The following is a 16,841-nucleotide window of genomic DNA, read 5'->3' on the forward strand; positions in this document are numbered from 1 at the left end:
CATTTTAGGATACAATTTAAACTTAAATTCCAATATTTATTTGTTCATCTGCAACTTTATTTATTTAGGCCACAGGAGACAGTTTGGCGAGCTAACTCAGGAAACTTAAATTATAAATGAATACCTATTAAAGTAGAGCAGCGACTTTATGGGGGTACTACAGCTCTTGCTTTCCAGTTTGGCTTAGGACAATGACTGATACTCAATCTCTGGTCTTTCTCCCATATCTCATCTACAGTGTATTCTGCTTCTGATTGGATAACAAGCTCTTCAAACCTCTGTTTCCATCTTGGTGAAAATGACATGTAGCCAAGTTTTAGCTGAAATATTTTATTGGTCATAATCCACTTCTGCAGTGGACCTATGATGTTGAAATTTGTTTCAAATTTCCAGATAGTCCAGACATCATTATAAAGTTACTGTTCCATTTAGATTTTTGCAGCCGTATCTTATGGCGCCCATTCACAATTGCAAGCCAGCACCACTCATTTTGTTGGTAAGTATTTCCGTTTTGTTTTTCCAAATTCCCAGTCTGGTCTTTTTTTCATTATTCAGATATGTTTTATACCCTTTTCACTTAAGAATCTAACTTACTGCTAGAGCTCAGACATCTGATTGTACCTCAACCAATTCTTGACTCAGATTGGCTTCTTTGCTGCCATAGTGTTGCACTCACTGACCTTTTCTACACTTCTTCCCTCTGCTCTGGTTGCCTTTTTGCGACAAGTGCAGTCCTAACTGTTATAGCGTTCATGATCCTGCACTGCCTGATGCTTGTTTAAATGTTTTTAGCTGCTGACGGACTGGCTAAGCCTTTCTTAAAGCAGAATGCAATTAAAGAGGCAACACTTCTCTGCAAAAAAATATTTTTCCTCTTTACCTTTAGCTTTTTCTGGGTTTGTTCTCCTCACAATGGGAGCCAGATCTGCACAGTTGTATTTTGAATAGGCCAATATCACCAGGTTAAATAAGATGCCTAAGACCAACAACTTGTAGTTGACGTGGGGTGCTGCCACCAATCCTCCCTCCTATGCTCGTCATAGAGTTCTAAAGATTTACAGCACGGAAAGAGATCCTTTGACCCATTGTGTCCACACTGGTCATCAAACACCTATCCACTCTAGTTCCATCTTCCAACACTTGACCTATAGCCTTGTATGGTACAGTGCTTCACGTGATTGTCTAAATACTTCTTAAATGTTGTGAGGGCTCCTGTCTCTCCCATCCTTTCAGACAGTGGGTTTCAGATACCCACCACCCTCTGGGTAAAACAATTCTTCCCTAAAACTCCTCTAAACTGCCTCCACTTAACCTTAAATCTATGCTCACTGCTTACTGACCCTCTGCTAAGGGGAAAGATTTATTCCTTTCTGCCCTATCTATGCCCCTTATAACTTTGGACATCTCAATTAGATCCCTCCTCAGCTTTCCCTGATGTAAGCGAAACAAACCCAGTCTATTTAGTTACTCATCATAGCTGAAATGTTGCAGCCCAGGTTACATGCTGATGAATCTCCACTGCACCATCTCTAGTGCAATTACATCCTTTGTATAGTGTGGTGATCAGAACTGCGCCCCAGCTATGGCTTAACTAAAGTCTTAAACTGCTCCACCACAAGCGGCCTGCTCTTATATTCCATACCTATTCTAGGAAAAGAAAGAATCCTATATGCCTTGTTTAACCTCTGACCTGTCCTGCTGTCTTAAGGATTTTTGGACAAGCACACTAAGGTCCCTCTGATCCTCTGTTCTTCATAGAATCTTGCCATTCATTATATACTCCATTGCCTATTGATCCTCCCAAAATGAGTTACCTCGCATTTTTCAGGATTGAATACCATTTGCCTCTGTTCAGCAAATCTGACCAGCCCGTCTATATCATCCTGTAGACTAAAGCTTTCTTCTTCACTATTTATTACACTACTAATTTTTGTGTCAACTACAAATGTATTGATCAAACATTCTACATTCATGTCTAGGTCATTAATGTACACAACAAACAGCAAGGGACCCAGCACCGGACCCTGTGATACACCACCGGACTCAGGCTTCCTGTCACAAAAAAACAACTTCCAGCCATCACCCTCTACCTCCTGCCTCAAAGCTAATTTTGGATTCAATTTGCCAAATTGCCCTGAAACGGATAGACTCTTACCTTCGAGATCAGTCCCCCATGTGAGACATTGCCAAAAGGTTTACTGAAGCTCATGTAAACTACATCCACTGCATTACCCTCATCCACACATCCAGTCACCTCCTCAAAAATCTCAAACAAACCTGTCAGACATGATTTCCCCTTGAGAAAGACATGCTGACTATCCTTGATTAATCCTTGTCTCTCTGAGTCCGTCAGAATTTTTTCTAATAGCTTCCCTACCATTGACTTTAGAATTGCTGGTCTATAGTACCCTGGTTTATTTCTACTACCCTTGTATGGTACCATGTTAGTTGTCCTCTGGCACCACTCCTGTGCCCAGAGGGGATTTGAAAATGAATGTCTGGGCCCATGAAATCTCCTTCCTTGATTCCCAAAGCAGCTTGGGATGCAATTCATCCAGGCCTGGGACTTATCCACTCTTATCCGGATAATACCCCCTCCTTTTCAATTGTAATTTGTTAAAGTATTTCACAGTATTCCTCCCTGATTTATATACCTACACGTCCTTTTCAATGGTGAATATAGATGTAAAGCATTCGTTTAAGTCTCACCTGCGTCTTCTGACTCCACGTATAATTTGCTGATTAGGTCCCTAATAGGTTCCACACTTTCCCTGGTTATCCTCTGGCTTCTACTATATCTACAAAATGCCTCTTGAGTTTCCTTTATTTTAGCTGCCACCGTTTTTTCATGCACCCCTGCCCCCCTACTTTGCTTATCTAACTTAATTTGTAAGGAACTCTCTGCATTTTCTATATGTTGCTAGGGTTTTTGGTGTTTTTAGGGTTTTAGGGTTTTCTGAAGAAGTGTCTAGGCCCAAAACGTCAGTCTTCCTGCTCCTCTGATGCTGCTTGGCCTGCTGTGTTCATCCAGCTCTACACCTTGTTATCTCAGGGTTTTTGGTGCGCTGATTTTTTTTTTATTTATTCAATTGTGGGATGTGGGCATTGCTGGCTGGCCAGCATTTAATACTTGTCCCTAGTTGCCTTGAGAAGGTGGTGGTGTGCTGCCTTCTTGAAGACTGCCGTCCATCTGCTATGGGTTGACCCACAATGCTGTGAGGGAGGGAATTCCAGGATTTTGACCTAGTGACAGTGAAGGAACGGCGATATATTTCCAAGTCAGTATGGTGAGTGACTTGGAGGGGAACTTGAAGGTGGTGGTGTTCCCATGTATCTGCTGTCCTTGTCCTTCTAGATGGAAGTGGTCGTGGGTTTGGAAGGTGCTGTCTGAGGATCTTTGGTGAATTTCTGCAGTACATCTTGTACAGAATACACACTGCTGCTACTGAGCATCGGTGGTGGAGGAAGTGGATGCTTGTGGATGTAGTGCCAATCAAGCGGGCTGCTTTGTCCTGAATGGTGTCAAGATTCTTGAGTGTTGTTGGAGCTGCACTCATCCAGGCAAGTGGGGAGTATTCCCTCACACTCCTGACTTGTATCTTGTAGATGGTGACACAGGCTCTGGGGAATCAGGAAGTGAGTTACTCGCAGCAGTATTCCTATCTGCAATAAGCTTCCCTTTTTGTCTTTATACATTCCTTGATATTCAGGGTTCTCTGAACTTTTTAGTCCCATTCTTCACCTTTACAGGAATATGTTAGCCATGCACTTCCATTATTTCCTTTTTAAATAACTCTCACTGCTGCAATGTAGATTTTCCTACAGGTAGCAGCTCCCAGGCCACATTGACCAGATCCAGTCTGATCATATTAATATCAGACACACCCCATTTTAAAGTCTTTATTTCTGGTCCATTTTTGTCTTTTTAATGACCATCTTAAATCTTACTAAGTGTGATCACTTTCACCAAAATATTCTCTCAGTGACACGTCTACCAGCTGACCAGCTTCACTCTCTGCAATTAGTTCCAGCATTGCCCTGTCTCTTGTGGGAATTTCTACATGCTACTTTCAAAAGGTCTCCTGGATAGATGAAAAAAAATTCCAACTTCTATGAGCCTTTGTCTGTTTGTCTATCCCAGTTAACACTGGGAAGTTGAAATTCCTTATTATTGCTGGTTGTATAATCTTGCTGTGTGTAAACTAAAACAATTTGTTAATTTGTATCTACCATAATTGCACTGAAATCTTCATCAGTCTACCTTTTAGAAGGTTGGAGAAGTGCCTTTGACGACATAGAAGGAATCATGATTACATTTCCAGATCACACTTTTGTACAACTACACAGTTGGCGTTGTGGACAATCACCTGATCACAAAGAATGCAGAGTCTGCTCACAGGAATAACTCTTGACAGTGAAACCAAGGTCAACATTTCACTGCCAAGCAGAAAAGTCGGCCAGGAGTCAATGAACCTGAATCAAGGAGTCCTGAACGAGGAGAAAGTGGGACTTACACTCCTCTATGGGAGGAAGCCTGACCTCCAGAGCACTGATTATCTGGTGATTCAAACAGTCCAAGCAGCAATAGAATCTGGCAGTGTGCATTGCCAGGTTTGCAAGGACACCCATGAAAAAAATGTACAAAGAGCGAGGTAAGTTGGGCTTAGGGAGTCGGGGGATGGGGTGGGGCTGGGTTTGGGGGGTGTTATTGGAGGTTGTGGGTGTAAATGGTCTGGTTTTGGAGGGCAGGCGGGAAGGAACGATGGGGTGGGTAACATTTTTCGGTGGGGGTTGCCCTTGATGTGCACAGCTCCTACCACCCCCCCCCCCAACCCCCGGTGATTGATATGCCCCCCTTTCTTCTTGACTTTTTTCTATTTGGGCCTAAACACTGGATGACTCAATCTTGCCCATCCAACCGTATGATGGTTTGGTAACAAGTTTGAAGATTTTAATTGACCATTAATGATTAATTTAAACATGACGAATGGGCTGCTGATTTTGGTACCCATTACTTACTGCAGTATAGGGACAACTGGGGGCTTCACAGGAAGGTGGTAGACTGGACACACCTTGTATTCTATGTGCTCCACACTCCCCACCCACGCGTAAACCTGCCCAAAGAGGGACTGTAAAATCCAGCCCCAGGAGAATATGTAGAATTGAGTAAACATTGATAACACCTGCTGGAAAGAATTTGATCCAATAAAATAACAACCAGAAAATGGACTCTTTTAAGACTTATACGATGTGATTTCTGCAAATTGAAACCTTATGAACTTGACAAGCAGAACAAATTTATCTGCACAACCAACAAAGAAGGTGGAATTAGATAAAATGGGGTTTTCCAGGTTGCACTCTACAATAAATAATACTTTATTTTATAGCTTTGAGTTGCTGTACGATAACATATCATTTAGTTAAATTATATATGTATCCTTTAAATTGCACCTGGGAATGCCATAAATGTAACCTTGCTATAATTTTTGGATTACAAAACATCTTTAAAACCAAACCAAACAGTCACATGTGAATGTTTGAAGCCATAACATAGAAAATTTTGTGATGAAGAGAACTGTGGCATCCAGATCCCTAAATAGTTTTAACATACTTAGCTTGTTGTCCAGTAGTAGTGAATTCTGTGGGTTGTCTGTTGTGGCACGTAATAGGCATCAGTGGTTGAATGGGTTGACTAAGCAACATCCTTAAAAGAAAAATGCAAACCATGAAAAAAACTCACATTTTCACATTAGCACTTACTACAACAAGAATGTATTTGATCCCTATTGCAATTGATCAATAAGTTGTGCTTAAAAGCAATATATGTGCTTAATGCCTACTTGCAAATGTTAATCCATGCATCCTATTCTTAGGTATTCCCTCCGAGTCTAGAAATATCAGTGGATTACATTTGTGAGATTGGTCAACTTAATGTGAATATGATATATCTAAGTTTGAAGTTAAGTCCCATTCAGACTGCAGTTAATTTTCAAAGGAAATTAAATCACCATATTGCAGTAGATGAAAGAACACATTGGTTATGCTCCACAAATGGTAGTTACTGGCCAGAAACATGAACGAAAAATATTTACACAATCTAATCTATGGACAAAATATCTGTCTCAGAAAGCTCCTTTCAGAAATAGTGAGAACCTCATACTAATATATTCATGCAGCTGAGATAACATTCATAGAATGCAGATTTTTCTTCCAGGATTTCATGCCAGAAATAGGCTGACTTATAAATCTATTCATAGGCATCAACAGAACAGCCTTTGCCTAACAATTTATTTAGCCTGCAACTGTTATGGCAGCTTTCCAAATCTCAGTTTGCATGTTTTGTTTTCTGGTGCAGGGTGTTTGTAGCACATTACAATAAAAATCTTATTATGGGATTCACATGGCTTGAATTTGCTTTGCGGGATTTTTCTCGTGGTTTCTCCCTAATTAAAATTCTCTTTAAAACTTTTATTATAAACAGATAAAGTGTACGTTAAAACATGAACCCTCTACAAGGAAGTTAAAGCTGAATCAAGGACGGCTGAATTAAATTTGAGCTGCCTTATAGCATTTCTGGAATTAAGTGGGAGTGCTTGAGTGTGTAAGTGCATCTGCAAGGACAATGAGCTCATAACTGGCCAATGATGCAAAGCAATTCCATGCTGATAGAATGAAATTCCTTCTGGTGAATGAAATCTCCTAGCTGTTCTGTGTAAACCTTGATGGTCATATGCATATGGTCCACGACATCTCGCATCTGGGGGAGTCCAGCGATTGCGCCCATTCTTTAGGCTCGCTCAGCTTGACGGCCATTCAACAGTTTGACAGTATATCTACTGCCTGGCCCTTCTGAACAGGGACTCCACCACCACGCTGATGCAGTAATGTGTGGCTTTTTGGGAAATACCACAAGTGTCTCCAATGGATCCTTGGAATTCTGGGCCATGATGACCACCCAATAAAACTGGAGCTCACCTTGTTCTTTATCATGGCAGAAAGATCTGTTATGGACTCTTGGGAAAGGCAAAGTCTTGGTGGGCACAGTCTTGACGGCATTACCTCTCCAATCTCATGTGCATTTAGGTTTTGCATCTCAAGTGATGGAAATGCAAGCTGATGGCAGCACGGTGAAAAGCAATATACACTTGGGAATTAAGTGAACTGGAGAAGGAAATGTGCGTCCTCAATCAATCCAAATGAAAGATTGTGAAATAAACAGCTCAATGACTGAGACAGTAATGTAAATTAGTGCAGGCAAACTCAATGTCAAATCAGATGCAGAAAGAGGATTAAAGAGAGGAAAAGAAACAACTAGATTTAGAGAGAAAATGAGATAGAAAAGGAAAGCTAATGAAAAAGTTAAATTTGGTATTTTTAAAATCTCCAACAGTTTTAAGAAATTGAGCTGCTTACTTGTAATTTTTCTAGGCAAGAAGGGTATTTTAACTTGCAATTACTAGTCCAAAATCTTTGCAATGGGTTTATTTTGTATCTAAATTGGGGGCGGCACAGTGGCTCAGTGGTTAACACTGCTGCCTCACAGCACCAGGAACCCAGGTTCGATTCCAGCCTCGGGTGACTGTCTGTGTAGAGTGTGCACATTCTCCCCGTGTCTTCGTGGGTTTTCTCCAGGTGCTCCGATTTCCTCCCACAGTCCAAAGATATGCAGTTTAGGTAAATTGTCCATAGTGTCCAGGGATGTGTAGATTAGGTGGGTTATAGGGGGATGAGCCTGGGTGGGATGCTCTGAGGGTCAGTGTGGACTTGTTGGGACAGAGGGCTTGTTTCCACACTGTAGGGATTCTATTCTATAAAAATAAAACAACTGCATCATTTTCAATACATTTCAAACATGAGGCAGCAAAAGAAATGCTGATTTTATAAATTTAATGGTAACAAGTCACTTTTCAATATTTGTAGTTAGCTGCGCATTTGCTCCTTTACTGAAGTTGCTGTATAACTTATGCATAAATAATAGTGATCATCATTAGCCACACTACTATTTTGGCAAAAAGTTCTGGCCCAATCACTTGAACAGCCAGTGTTTCGAGTTCGATTACAGCAAAACCTGATTTCTAAGTATATCAGAATGAATTTCAGTTGGCTGCTGATAGAGACATCTTTGTTCAGGTTCATATATTCTTCATAGAGTCATAGAGTTATACAGCACAGAAACAGACCCTTCAGTTTAACCTGTCCATTCCGACCATATATCCTAAACTGATCTAGTCCCATTTGCCAGCATTTGGCCCACATCTCTCTAAACCCTTCCTATTCATGTACCCATCCAGAAGTCTTTTAAATGTTGTAATTGTACTAGCTTCCACCACTTCCTCTGGCAGCTCATTCCATACAGGCATCACCATCTGTGTGAAAAAGTTACCCCTCAGGTCCCTTTTAAATTTTTCCCCTTTTGTCTTAAACCTATGCCCTCTAGTTTTGGTCTCTCCTAACCTGGGAAAAGGACCTTGGCTGTTCACCCTATCCACACCCCTCATGATTTTGTAAACCTTTATAAGCTCAGCCCTCAGCCTCTAATGCTCCAGGCCTCTAGGAACTGAACACCAACTAGCAACAAAAAGACACGACCAATACTCACTCATCTCCAGCCACATGGATAAGGAAAACCACCAGCTTGATTCGGACTCAACACCAGGATCCTAGGACAGGCCAAACAGAGACAAGCACGGGAATTCCTAGAGGTCTGGTTCTCCACTAAGAAGGCCATCAACAAACACTTAGAGCTAGACCTTATATATACTCCACAGCGAAGGAAAACCAGAAATCAGGTAATCCAACTCAATGGACAGCAGCGTTTAAATACCAGGCGGGAAAACACAACCGCACTTCATCGGAGGCTGCACTGATGATGTAATGAAATGTCTGCAGAACAACGAGCCAGCTCGGCGAGCCAATCAACCACAACAGCTACAACCCAAGCTACAAATCTACTCTAAAACCTTTTAGATCAGGTCCATCTTTTTCCATAACTATTTTAAAACTAATAGAATTATGGTCACTGACCCCAAAGCGCTCCCCCACTGACACCTCAGTCACTTGCCCTGCCTTATTTCCCAAGAGAAGGTGAAGTTGTGCTCTTTATCTAATAGGTACATCCATACATTGAATAATAAAACTTTCCTGTACACACTTAACAAATTCCTCTCCATTCAAGCCCTTAATACTACGGCATCCCAGTCTACATTTGGAAAGTTAAAATCTCCTGCCATTACAACCCTATTATTCTGACAGATATTTGAGATCCCCTGACAAATTTGCTTCTCAATTTCCTGCTGACTATTGGGGAGCCTATAGTACAATCCAAATAAGGTGATCATCCCTTTCTTATTTCTCAGTTCCACCCATATAACTTCACTGGACATTTTCCCGGGAATACGTACAGCTGTAATGTTATCCCCAAGCAAAAAATGCCATTCCCCCTCTTCTTTTGCCCCTCTTTCTATCCTTCTTACAGCAATTATACCCCGGAACATTAAACTGTCAGTCCTGGCCCTTCCTGAGTCATGTTTCTGTTATAGCTATGATATCCCAGTCCCATGTCCTGAGTTCATCTAAGTTACCTGTCAGGCCGCTTGCATTAAAATAAATGCAGTTTAATTTATCAGTCCTACCTCATTCTCTACCTTGCTCTTGCTTACTTTGACTATTTAACTTGCTCTCTTCTTTACTGTACCAGCCGCTCTGATGAATGGTGATGTATGATGTATGGTGTGGAAAAAGTATTAGTACTGTAGAAAATTCATGGTGTGCTAATTCACGATACTACATTTTTTTATCACATTAGAATTGATAGGATATCAGATTTGTGGCACAATAGATCATTCTTCTGGCACAGCAACTTCAGGAGCGGAAGAAATGAACAGTAGAATACAAATATCCAAAAGATATTCACTGAGTTGTGTCACTGTACCATTAGCCTTACAAACATAGCACTTCACTGTTAGCAGTTGACATTTTTCTATGTTAATAATAAACTTGGAAGGTTGGATAGTCCTTTGTTATACTGCCTAAAAGTGGTCAGGGTTGTGGAAGAAAACAGATATTGAGTTCTACGCTGACAGTCACATCAACTCAATTTCCCTTTCCACATTTGCGATAGGTCTGCTACATTCTGACTGCACTTTTCCCAACCCACTCTAAGCTAATGTCAGTGGGAACCTGGCATCCTTGCTCCTGTCTGCCTCTGTTATTGCTTTCCCAAAGACTGATGTGGCGCAGCACAGTGGTAATAAATGCTTTGATTTCCCCTAACCAATGTAGCAGACCTTTCTGCCGACACTTGCAATGATTGCAGGTCCATTCCTCTTTAGGGCATTTCTCCCTGTTTAATTTCTCCCTCAGTTGGAAGCTGTTGCAGCACTTGTGCAGAAAGATCACTGGATTTTGCTCCATTACATTCATGGGTTCCCCTCTGGCAACAGAGATCATGACTGGTACCGATTAGTTATTGTAACCAATGGTGATGGAGGGTGACTAATCATTCTGTCTCTCTGCTCCTTTGTTTCTAAAAGTAAAACTCAATTCATATTTTCCCTTCACAATTATGTGATAATTGAGTTAAAGTACCAGGAAAGTACTTTCTATTTTTGGCTAATGTATCAGCATCAATCATTCACAGAAGACAGATAGAGCAACTAGATACAACATAAAACACCCTATTATCTCCCCCAGCATCATGTTTGAAATGACACAAAAAATCACTTTTGCTGTACCAGTGAAAGCTTTTTTTTAAATTGCAAACTTGGCCTTATATTTACTGAGATTAGCAACTTTCCCTGAAACATTGGTCTGTTTTGTGCTATTAAACCTTAACCACTGAAAATTGGCATTGAAACCAAAGAGGTTAATGACTGAAACTTTCATTCCAGAAGTAAAAGGGAAACATTCTAATTAGCTGCCAGCTAAATGCCAACATCATAAGTCACACCACACCATGTTATAGTCCAACAGGTTTATTTGAAATTGCAAGCTTTCGAAGCACTGCCCCTTTGTCAGGTGAAGTGAGGAGAGGTGCATAGGCACGGAATTTATAAATGGAAAGATCAAAAGATCATACAAATGGTGTGAGTGGAGTGTCAACAGGCCAAATAATAAGTCTCTGCAGAGGATCAAGAGTGTCAAATGGTGTGTGTGAAGTGTCAACAGCTGAATAATAAGCGAAGGGATGACCTTTAATCCAATTAATTGAGGCAGAGAGATAATTACAAAAAATTGAAACTAACGTGGTGCTGGAGACAAACCAAATGACTGGAATAACATTATAGGTATAAGAGTCACATGCTGAGGGTCTAACCAAAGTAACAAGTAATCCAAACTAATTAAGGTAGAGAGATCATAGCAAGTTATCAAGGTGATAGTGTCAAAACAGGACAGCTAGGAAGATTTTACAGATACAGAACAGTATGGTGGGGTTATCTGTTGTGCAACATGAACCCAAGATCACAGCTGAGGCCGTCTTCATGGGTACGGAACTTAGCTATCAGTTTCTGCTCAGCGACTCTGTGTTGTTGTGTATCGCAAAGGCGGTCTTGGAGAATGCTTATCCAAAGATCAGGAGCTGAATGTCCTTGACTGCTGAAGTGTTCCCCAACTTGGAGGGAACATCCCAGTCTGCTGATTGTTGCATGGTGTCTGTTCATCCATTGTTGTAGCGTCTGCATGGTCTCACCAATACACCATGAGCCCACCATACTGTTGTGTATCTGTAAATATTCCTTACTGTTTTCTTTTGACACCATCACCTTACCTTAATTAGTTTGTACAGCTTTGGATTACTTCTTACTTTGGTTAGACCCTTGGCATGCAACTCTTATACTCATCATGTTATTCCAGACAGAGATAGCAGTCCTGATGAAGGGTCTAGGCCCAAAACATCGACCCTCCTACCCCTCTGATGCTGCCTGACCTGCTGTGTTCCTCCAGCACCACACTGTAACAACGATGTTATTCCAGTCATTTGGTTTGTCTCCGGCACCACCTTGTTTTAATTTTTTATAATTATCTCTCTGTCTCAATTAATCAGATAATAGGTCATCCCTTCAATTGCAATTCAGTTGTTGACACTTCACACACACCATCTGACACTCTTGATCCCCTGCAGAGACTTATTATTTGGCCTGTCGACACTCCACTCACACCATTTGTACGACCTTTTGATCTCTTTGATTATAAATTCTGTGCCTGTGTGCCTCTCCTCACCTCACCTGACGAAGGGGCAGTGCTTTGAAAACTTGCGATTTCAAATAAGCCTGTTGGACCATAAGCCGGTGTCGTGTGACTTCTGACCTTTCCATCCCAGTTCAACACTGGCATTTCCCATCACAATTACCATCTAAATGCCAGATATATGACTAAAATTCATGTTTTTCTGATAGACAACTCTGGTAGATAAGAAATATCTTCCTAAAGTTAATTCTTTAAGCTTATTATTCATACATTCATTGTAACTTATGAAATAAAGTTGCTACTACCTTAGTTGCCTGTCATGACCGAAGTTAGGACCTGAATGACCAATGGTGCCATCACTTTGGATTGCCATTGTCGGGGCCTGAGAGAACATCACAGGACTGCTGAAATGTAATGCCAGGCTCGCAGAGGACAAATTGGGCAGGGAGGTCTGTACCACACGTCCAGCATGTATCATCTTAGCATTCTACAAAAACATTAAAAACGTCTTGTTGAGCAAGAAAATCAAGTCCAAATATTCTGTTTAGCAAATAAAACCCTGTTTAGTGTGAAATGCATTAAATAATTGTATCAGCAATATCACAGACCTAGATAGGCATCTCTCAAATTTTCATGTGGTGTGTTGTGTTGTATTTGCACCTAATTATGCTCAGAAAGCTGAAACTTCCAGAAGCTTGTGAATCAGCTCATTTGCGTATCCATAATATAGAATTATACCAAATCTTACAGCACAGTTAAGCTGCTTGTCCCAAGGTCTATGTCAATGTTAATGTTCCAGGCAAACCTCCTCTCACATTTCTGCATCAGTTTATCCCTTGATTCCTTTCTCCTCCATGGGCTTACCTTGTTTTCCCTGACATACATCAATTCTATTCATCTCAAGCACTCTAATATTGCCAGCTTAAGCCTCATGTAATATGGTAGTTTGTGAAAAACCATTGGTGAGTCTAACTAGGGATGGCACGGTGGCTCAGTGGTTAGCAATGCTGCCTCACAACGCCAGCGACCTGGGTTTGATTCAGGGTCGGGTAACCGTCTGAGTGGAGTCTGCATGTTCTCCCTGTGTGTGCGTGTGAGTTTCTGCCGGATGCTCTGGTTTCCTCCCACAGTCCAAAGATGCACAGGTTAGGTGGATTGGCCATGCTAAATTGCCCATAGTGTTCAGGGATGTGAAGACTAGGTGGATTAGCCATGGGAAATTCAGGGTTACATGGATAGCAATGGGTGGGGGGGAGGCGTAGGTCAGGTTGGGATGCTCTTCGGAGGGTCGATGCTGACCCGATGGGCCGAAAGGCCTGCTTCCAAACTGTAGGGATTCTATTCTATTATGTTCCAGAAGTTGTAGCCACAGCAACCAGAGTAACAAACATGGAAGTGAAAAATTTCACTGTGAGATAACTGTACTGGATAGCTCCTGACAATTTGCCTAACATTTTAAGAATACTTTTCACTGAAGCACCTCATGCAAACTGTAGACAGGCAGAGTAAAAGTTCAAAATTTCAGTGAGACTGACTGCCAAACTCTCCTTGATTTGATCAACCTGAGGAGAGAGAATTCTAGGTTTGAGTGAATGGATGCTTTTAAATAACCTTTTTCATGCCACGTGGAGAAAGATGGCAATAGCTCTTGAAGTCAACTCGCTCATATTCGTAACAACAAACTGCTGACCAAGGCAGACAGTGTAACACTGAATCCTTTTTGTTCCTTGGATACCCTCTGCATGAGCATATAGCAACAGTGTGAAATCAAAAGCTATGTAACTAACCCAACAATACTGACACTTACAACACTGGATTAGAAGGAGCACAAGCTCAGGCAGAATCTGGAGGTGAGTACAGACGCAACGATGCTATTTGATCAATTTGAAAAAAGCATTAATCTGAAAGATGAATCTCCTGTTACCTCCCTGGAAATTCATTCTGGATGTGACAGACGGAGGATGGCTTACCTGCTTGGATGATAATTGAGGCCCTTAAATGAGAATTAATGGCAGTAATTAACTTAAGTGCCTCATCGTACTGTGATAGATGGTATTTGCCATTCAGGGAAGCCCTGACATACTGTGGAGGTCCTTGTTCAAAGGTACTCAGGGCCTGATTGGGGAGAGGGAGCTGCTGAGAGCTAAACTGCTAACCTTCCAAAAATCTTCCCTGACCTTGTCAGTGGTGCCCTCTCCACACCCACCAGCTCACCCCGGCTCATCTTTCCCCACAGATGCAACAGTGATCCTTAGTGAAAGCCCAAATGCATTACTGCAGCAGTCACTATCCCAATGGCGCAGATGGCAATGGAGAACTGTTGCCCTCTGATTGGCCGAGAGGAGGGCGAGATTTATGCCCAGCTGGGAATGTTCTGGAATGAACTGTCTCTTGTGGAGTCCGGAGGCTCAGCACAGGTCTCTCACTCCCAACTGGGGATTTAATTCTCTCGGGGCTCTCAAAGATTGTGCTGGTGAGGGTACCACCTCCTACATCCTCCAGACCACCGTCAATAAACTGCTCAGTTAATATCTTGTAAACTTTACACAGTCACCTTTGCTAACTGCATTTATTTGTCTTGTGTTTTTCTCTCCATGTGAACGGAAGAATCCTTACAAGGCCTATGTATAGCAAAATCACCAGTCTAAAGGGATTCATAGTTTTATTGCTTTGTTCAGCCCTAACTTACCACTTATCTTTCAGTTTCCCATTCCTAATGAAGAGTCTAGCGCAATGATGGATCTGCTATGGCGTTTCCAACATTTTATGTTTTCATATTCGAAACTAATACTTTCATTGGTTTGTGACTATACTTGGTTCTATTATGTTGATCCTATTGGTACCTGGAACTGTTTACTGGGGAGATCCCGGTCTTGCGATATAAGACCCACTTGTTGCTGCTTTTGCTGCTGTGATTCTTGAAACTGTAATGGACTCAGGCTGATAGATGCTGGCTGCTGCAACAGTAACTGAAAGGAGGAAAAACAAACATTAAAAAAGATGTTCAACCATAGGTTCATAGAGACATACAGCATAGAAACAGTCCCTTCGGTCCAGCCAGTTCATGCCAAACATAATCCCAAACTAAATTGTTCCCCTGCCTGCTCCTGGCCTGTGTCCCTCCAAACCTTTCCTATTCATGTACTTATCCAAATGTCCTTTAAACGTTGTAATTGTATCCGCATCCACCACTTCATCAGGAAGTTCATTCCACACACAAACCACCCTCTGTGTAAAAAATTTACCTCTCTGTCTTTTTTAAATCTCTCTCCTCTCACCTTAAAAATGTGCCCCCGGTCTTGAAATTCCCCATCTTAAGGAAAAGACAACTACCATCAACTCTATCTGTACCTCTCATTATTTTATAAACTTCTATCAGGTCACCTCTCAACCTCCTACATTCCAGTGAAAAAAATCCCAGCCTATCCAGCCTTTCCTTATAACTGAAGCTTTTCATAACTGGCAACATCCTGGTAAATCTCTTCTGAACCCTCTCCAGCTTAATAGTAGCCTTCCTATAACTGGCCGACCAGAACTGGACACAGTATTCCAGAAGAGGCCTCACCAATGTCCTATACAACCTCAACGTAATGTCCCAACTCCTAAACTCAAAGGACTGAGCTATGAGAACCATATTTTTGTGATTTTTAGATCTTAAATCCTATTTGAATTTTCTGTTCCATTTGTGAAATGTGTCACAGCCAGCTATCTTGTCCATTTCTAAATGTCTTTGACAAGGTGGTGATGAGCTGCCTTCTTGAACTACTGCAGTCCATATGGTGTAAGCACACCCCACAGTGCTGTTACGGATATTAACAGAAGTCAGCTAAGATGGTAATTTTTGTTATATTTTTGTAGGGCAAGATTCTAATTTCTCAGGTTATGCACTTCCTCTGTGTGCCATGTGTAACAGACTCATAAACATGTTTCTGTAAAACTGGTTTGCAATTTCATACATTGTATCGTGGATGATAAAAAAAAACTGTCACTCAGAAAGCGAAGCTTTCTACTGTGTTCCTGCAAGATTTTCTAATCAACCTGTTCAAAGACACTAGCATACACCTCTGGAGCAGGTGGGACTTGAACCCATTCATCCTGGGTGTCAGGTAGGGCCAATAACACTGTCACAAATTCCCCCACTCTACTACCTGATGACTAGAATCAGAAATTTCAATAACATAACTACATTCAATCCAGACACAGTGCCACACTGTGAAAATCACAAGAAATTACATATATCACAAGGTACATATTAGGAGTGAGATAGGATACTCTTCACTTGTCTGGATGAGTATGGTAGATAATAAAGCACGATCACGTATACTTCAGTTTAATATTCTCAACTGAACCTTCCCTTTTTCCTTGCAACTCCCCCATAAAAGTTTTTGAACCTACAAAAGCCTGATAAGAAGCCATTTACTTTTTCTGGGATCGACCTAAATGTCTGCCATAGTCCTCCAAAATTCCCTTCGATTTTTTTTCTCAGTGTTCCAGCTATTCTCTGAGGCATGAAATTTCATGGGGATCCTTCCACAAGCTTTTGGTGAAGCAATTGTCCAAATTTCCTTTGAAGCCTCATGACTGCAGAGTTCTAAGCTCAAACTTAAAGCTTCACTGTATTCTTGCTGAGAGCTCCAAATCAGAAATACCCCTGA

The 16,841-nt window shown here is 41.4% G+C and overlaps 1 protein-coding gene across 1 annotated transcript in view; it reads right to left on the reverse strand.

Annotated features, from left to right (window-relative positions):
• LOC109916311 (neuronal PAS domain-containing protein 2) overlaps positions 1 to 16,841 on the reverse strand; it is a 131,700-nt gene that overhangs the window by 7,182 nt on the left and 107,677 nt on the right. Inside the window, exons 19-21 of the mRNA XM_048597984.1 lie at positions 15,030 to 15,155; positions 12,492 to 12,673; positions 5,612 to 5,704 (exon numbers count right to left, since the gene is read on the reverse strand). Of these exons, the coding sequence (XP_048453941.1) occupies positions 5,612 to 5,704; positions 12,492 to 12,673; positions 15,030 to 15,155 (401 nt within the window). The remainder of the gene's footprint in view (positions 1 to 5,611; positions 5,705 to 12,491; positions 12,674 to 15,029; positions 15,156 to 16,841) is intronic.

The sequence above is a fragment of the Rhincodon typus genome, chromosome 6 (assembly GCF_021869965.1).
Source record: "Rhincodon typus isolate 14 chromosome 6, sRhiTyp1.1, whole genome shotgun sequence".
Classification (NCBI taxonomy): Eukaryota; Metazoa; Chordata; class Chondrichthyes; order Orectolobiformes; family Rhincodontidae; genus Rhincodon; species Rhincodon typus.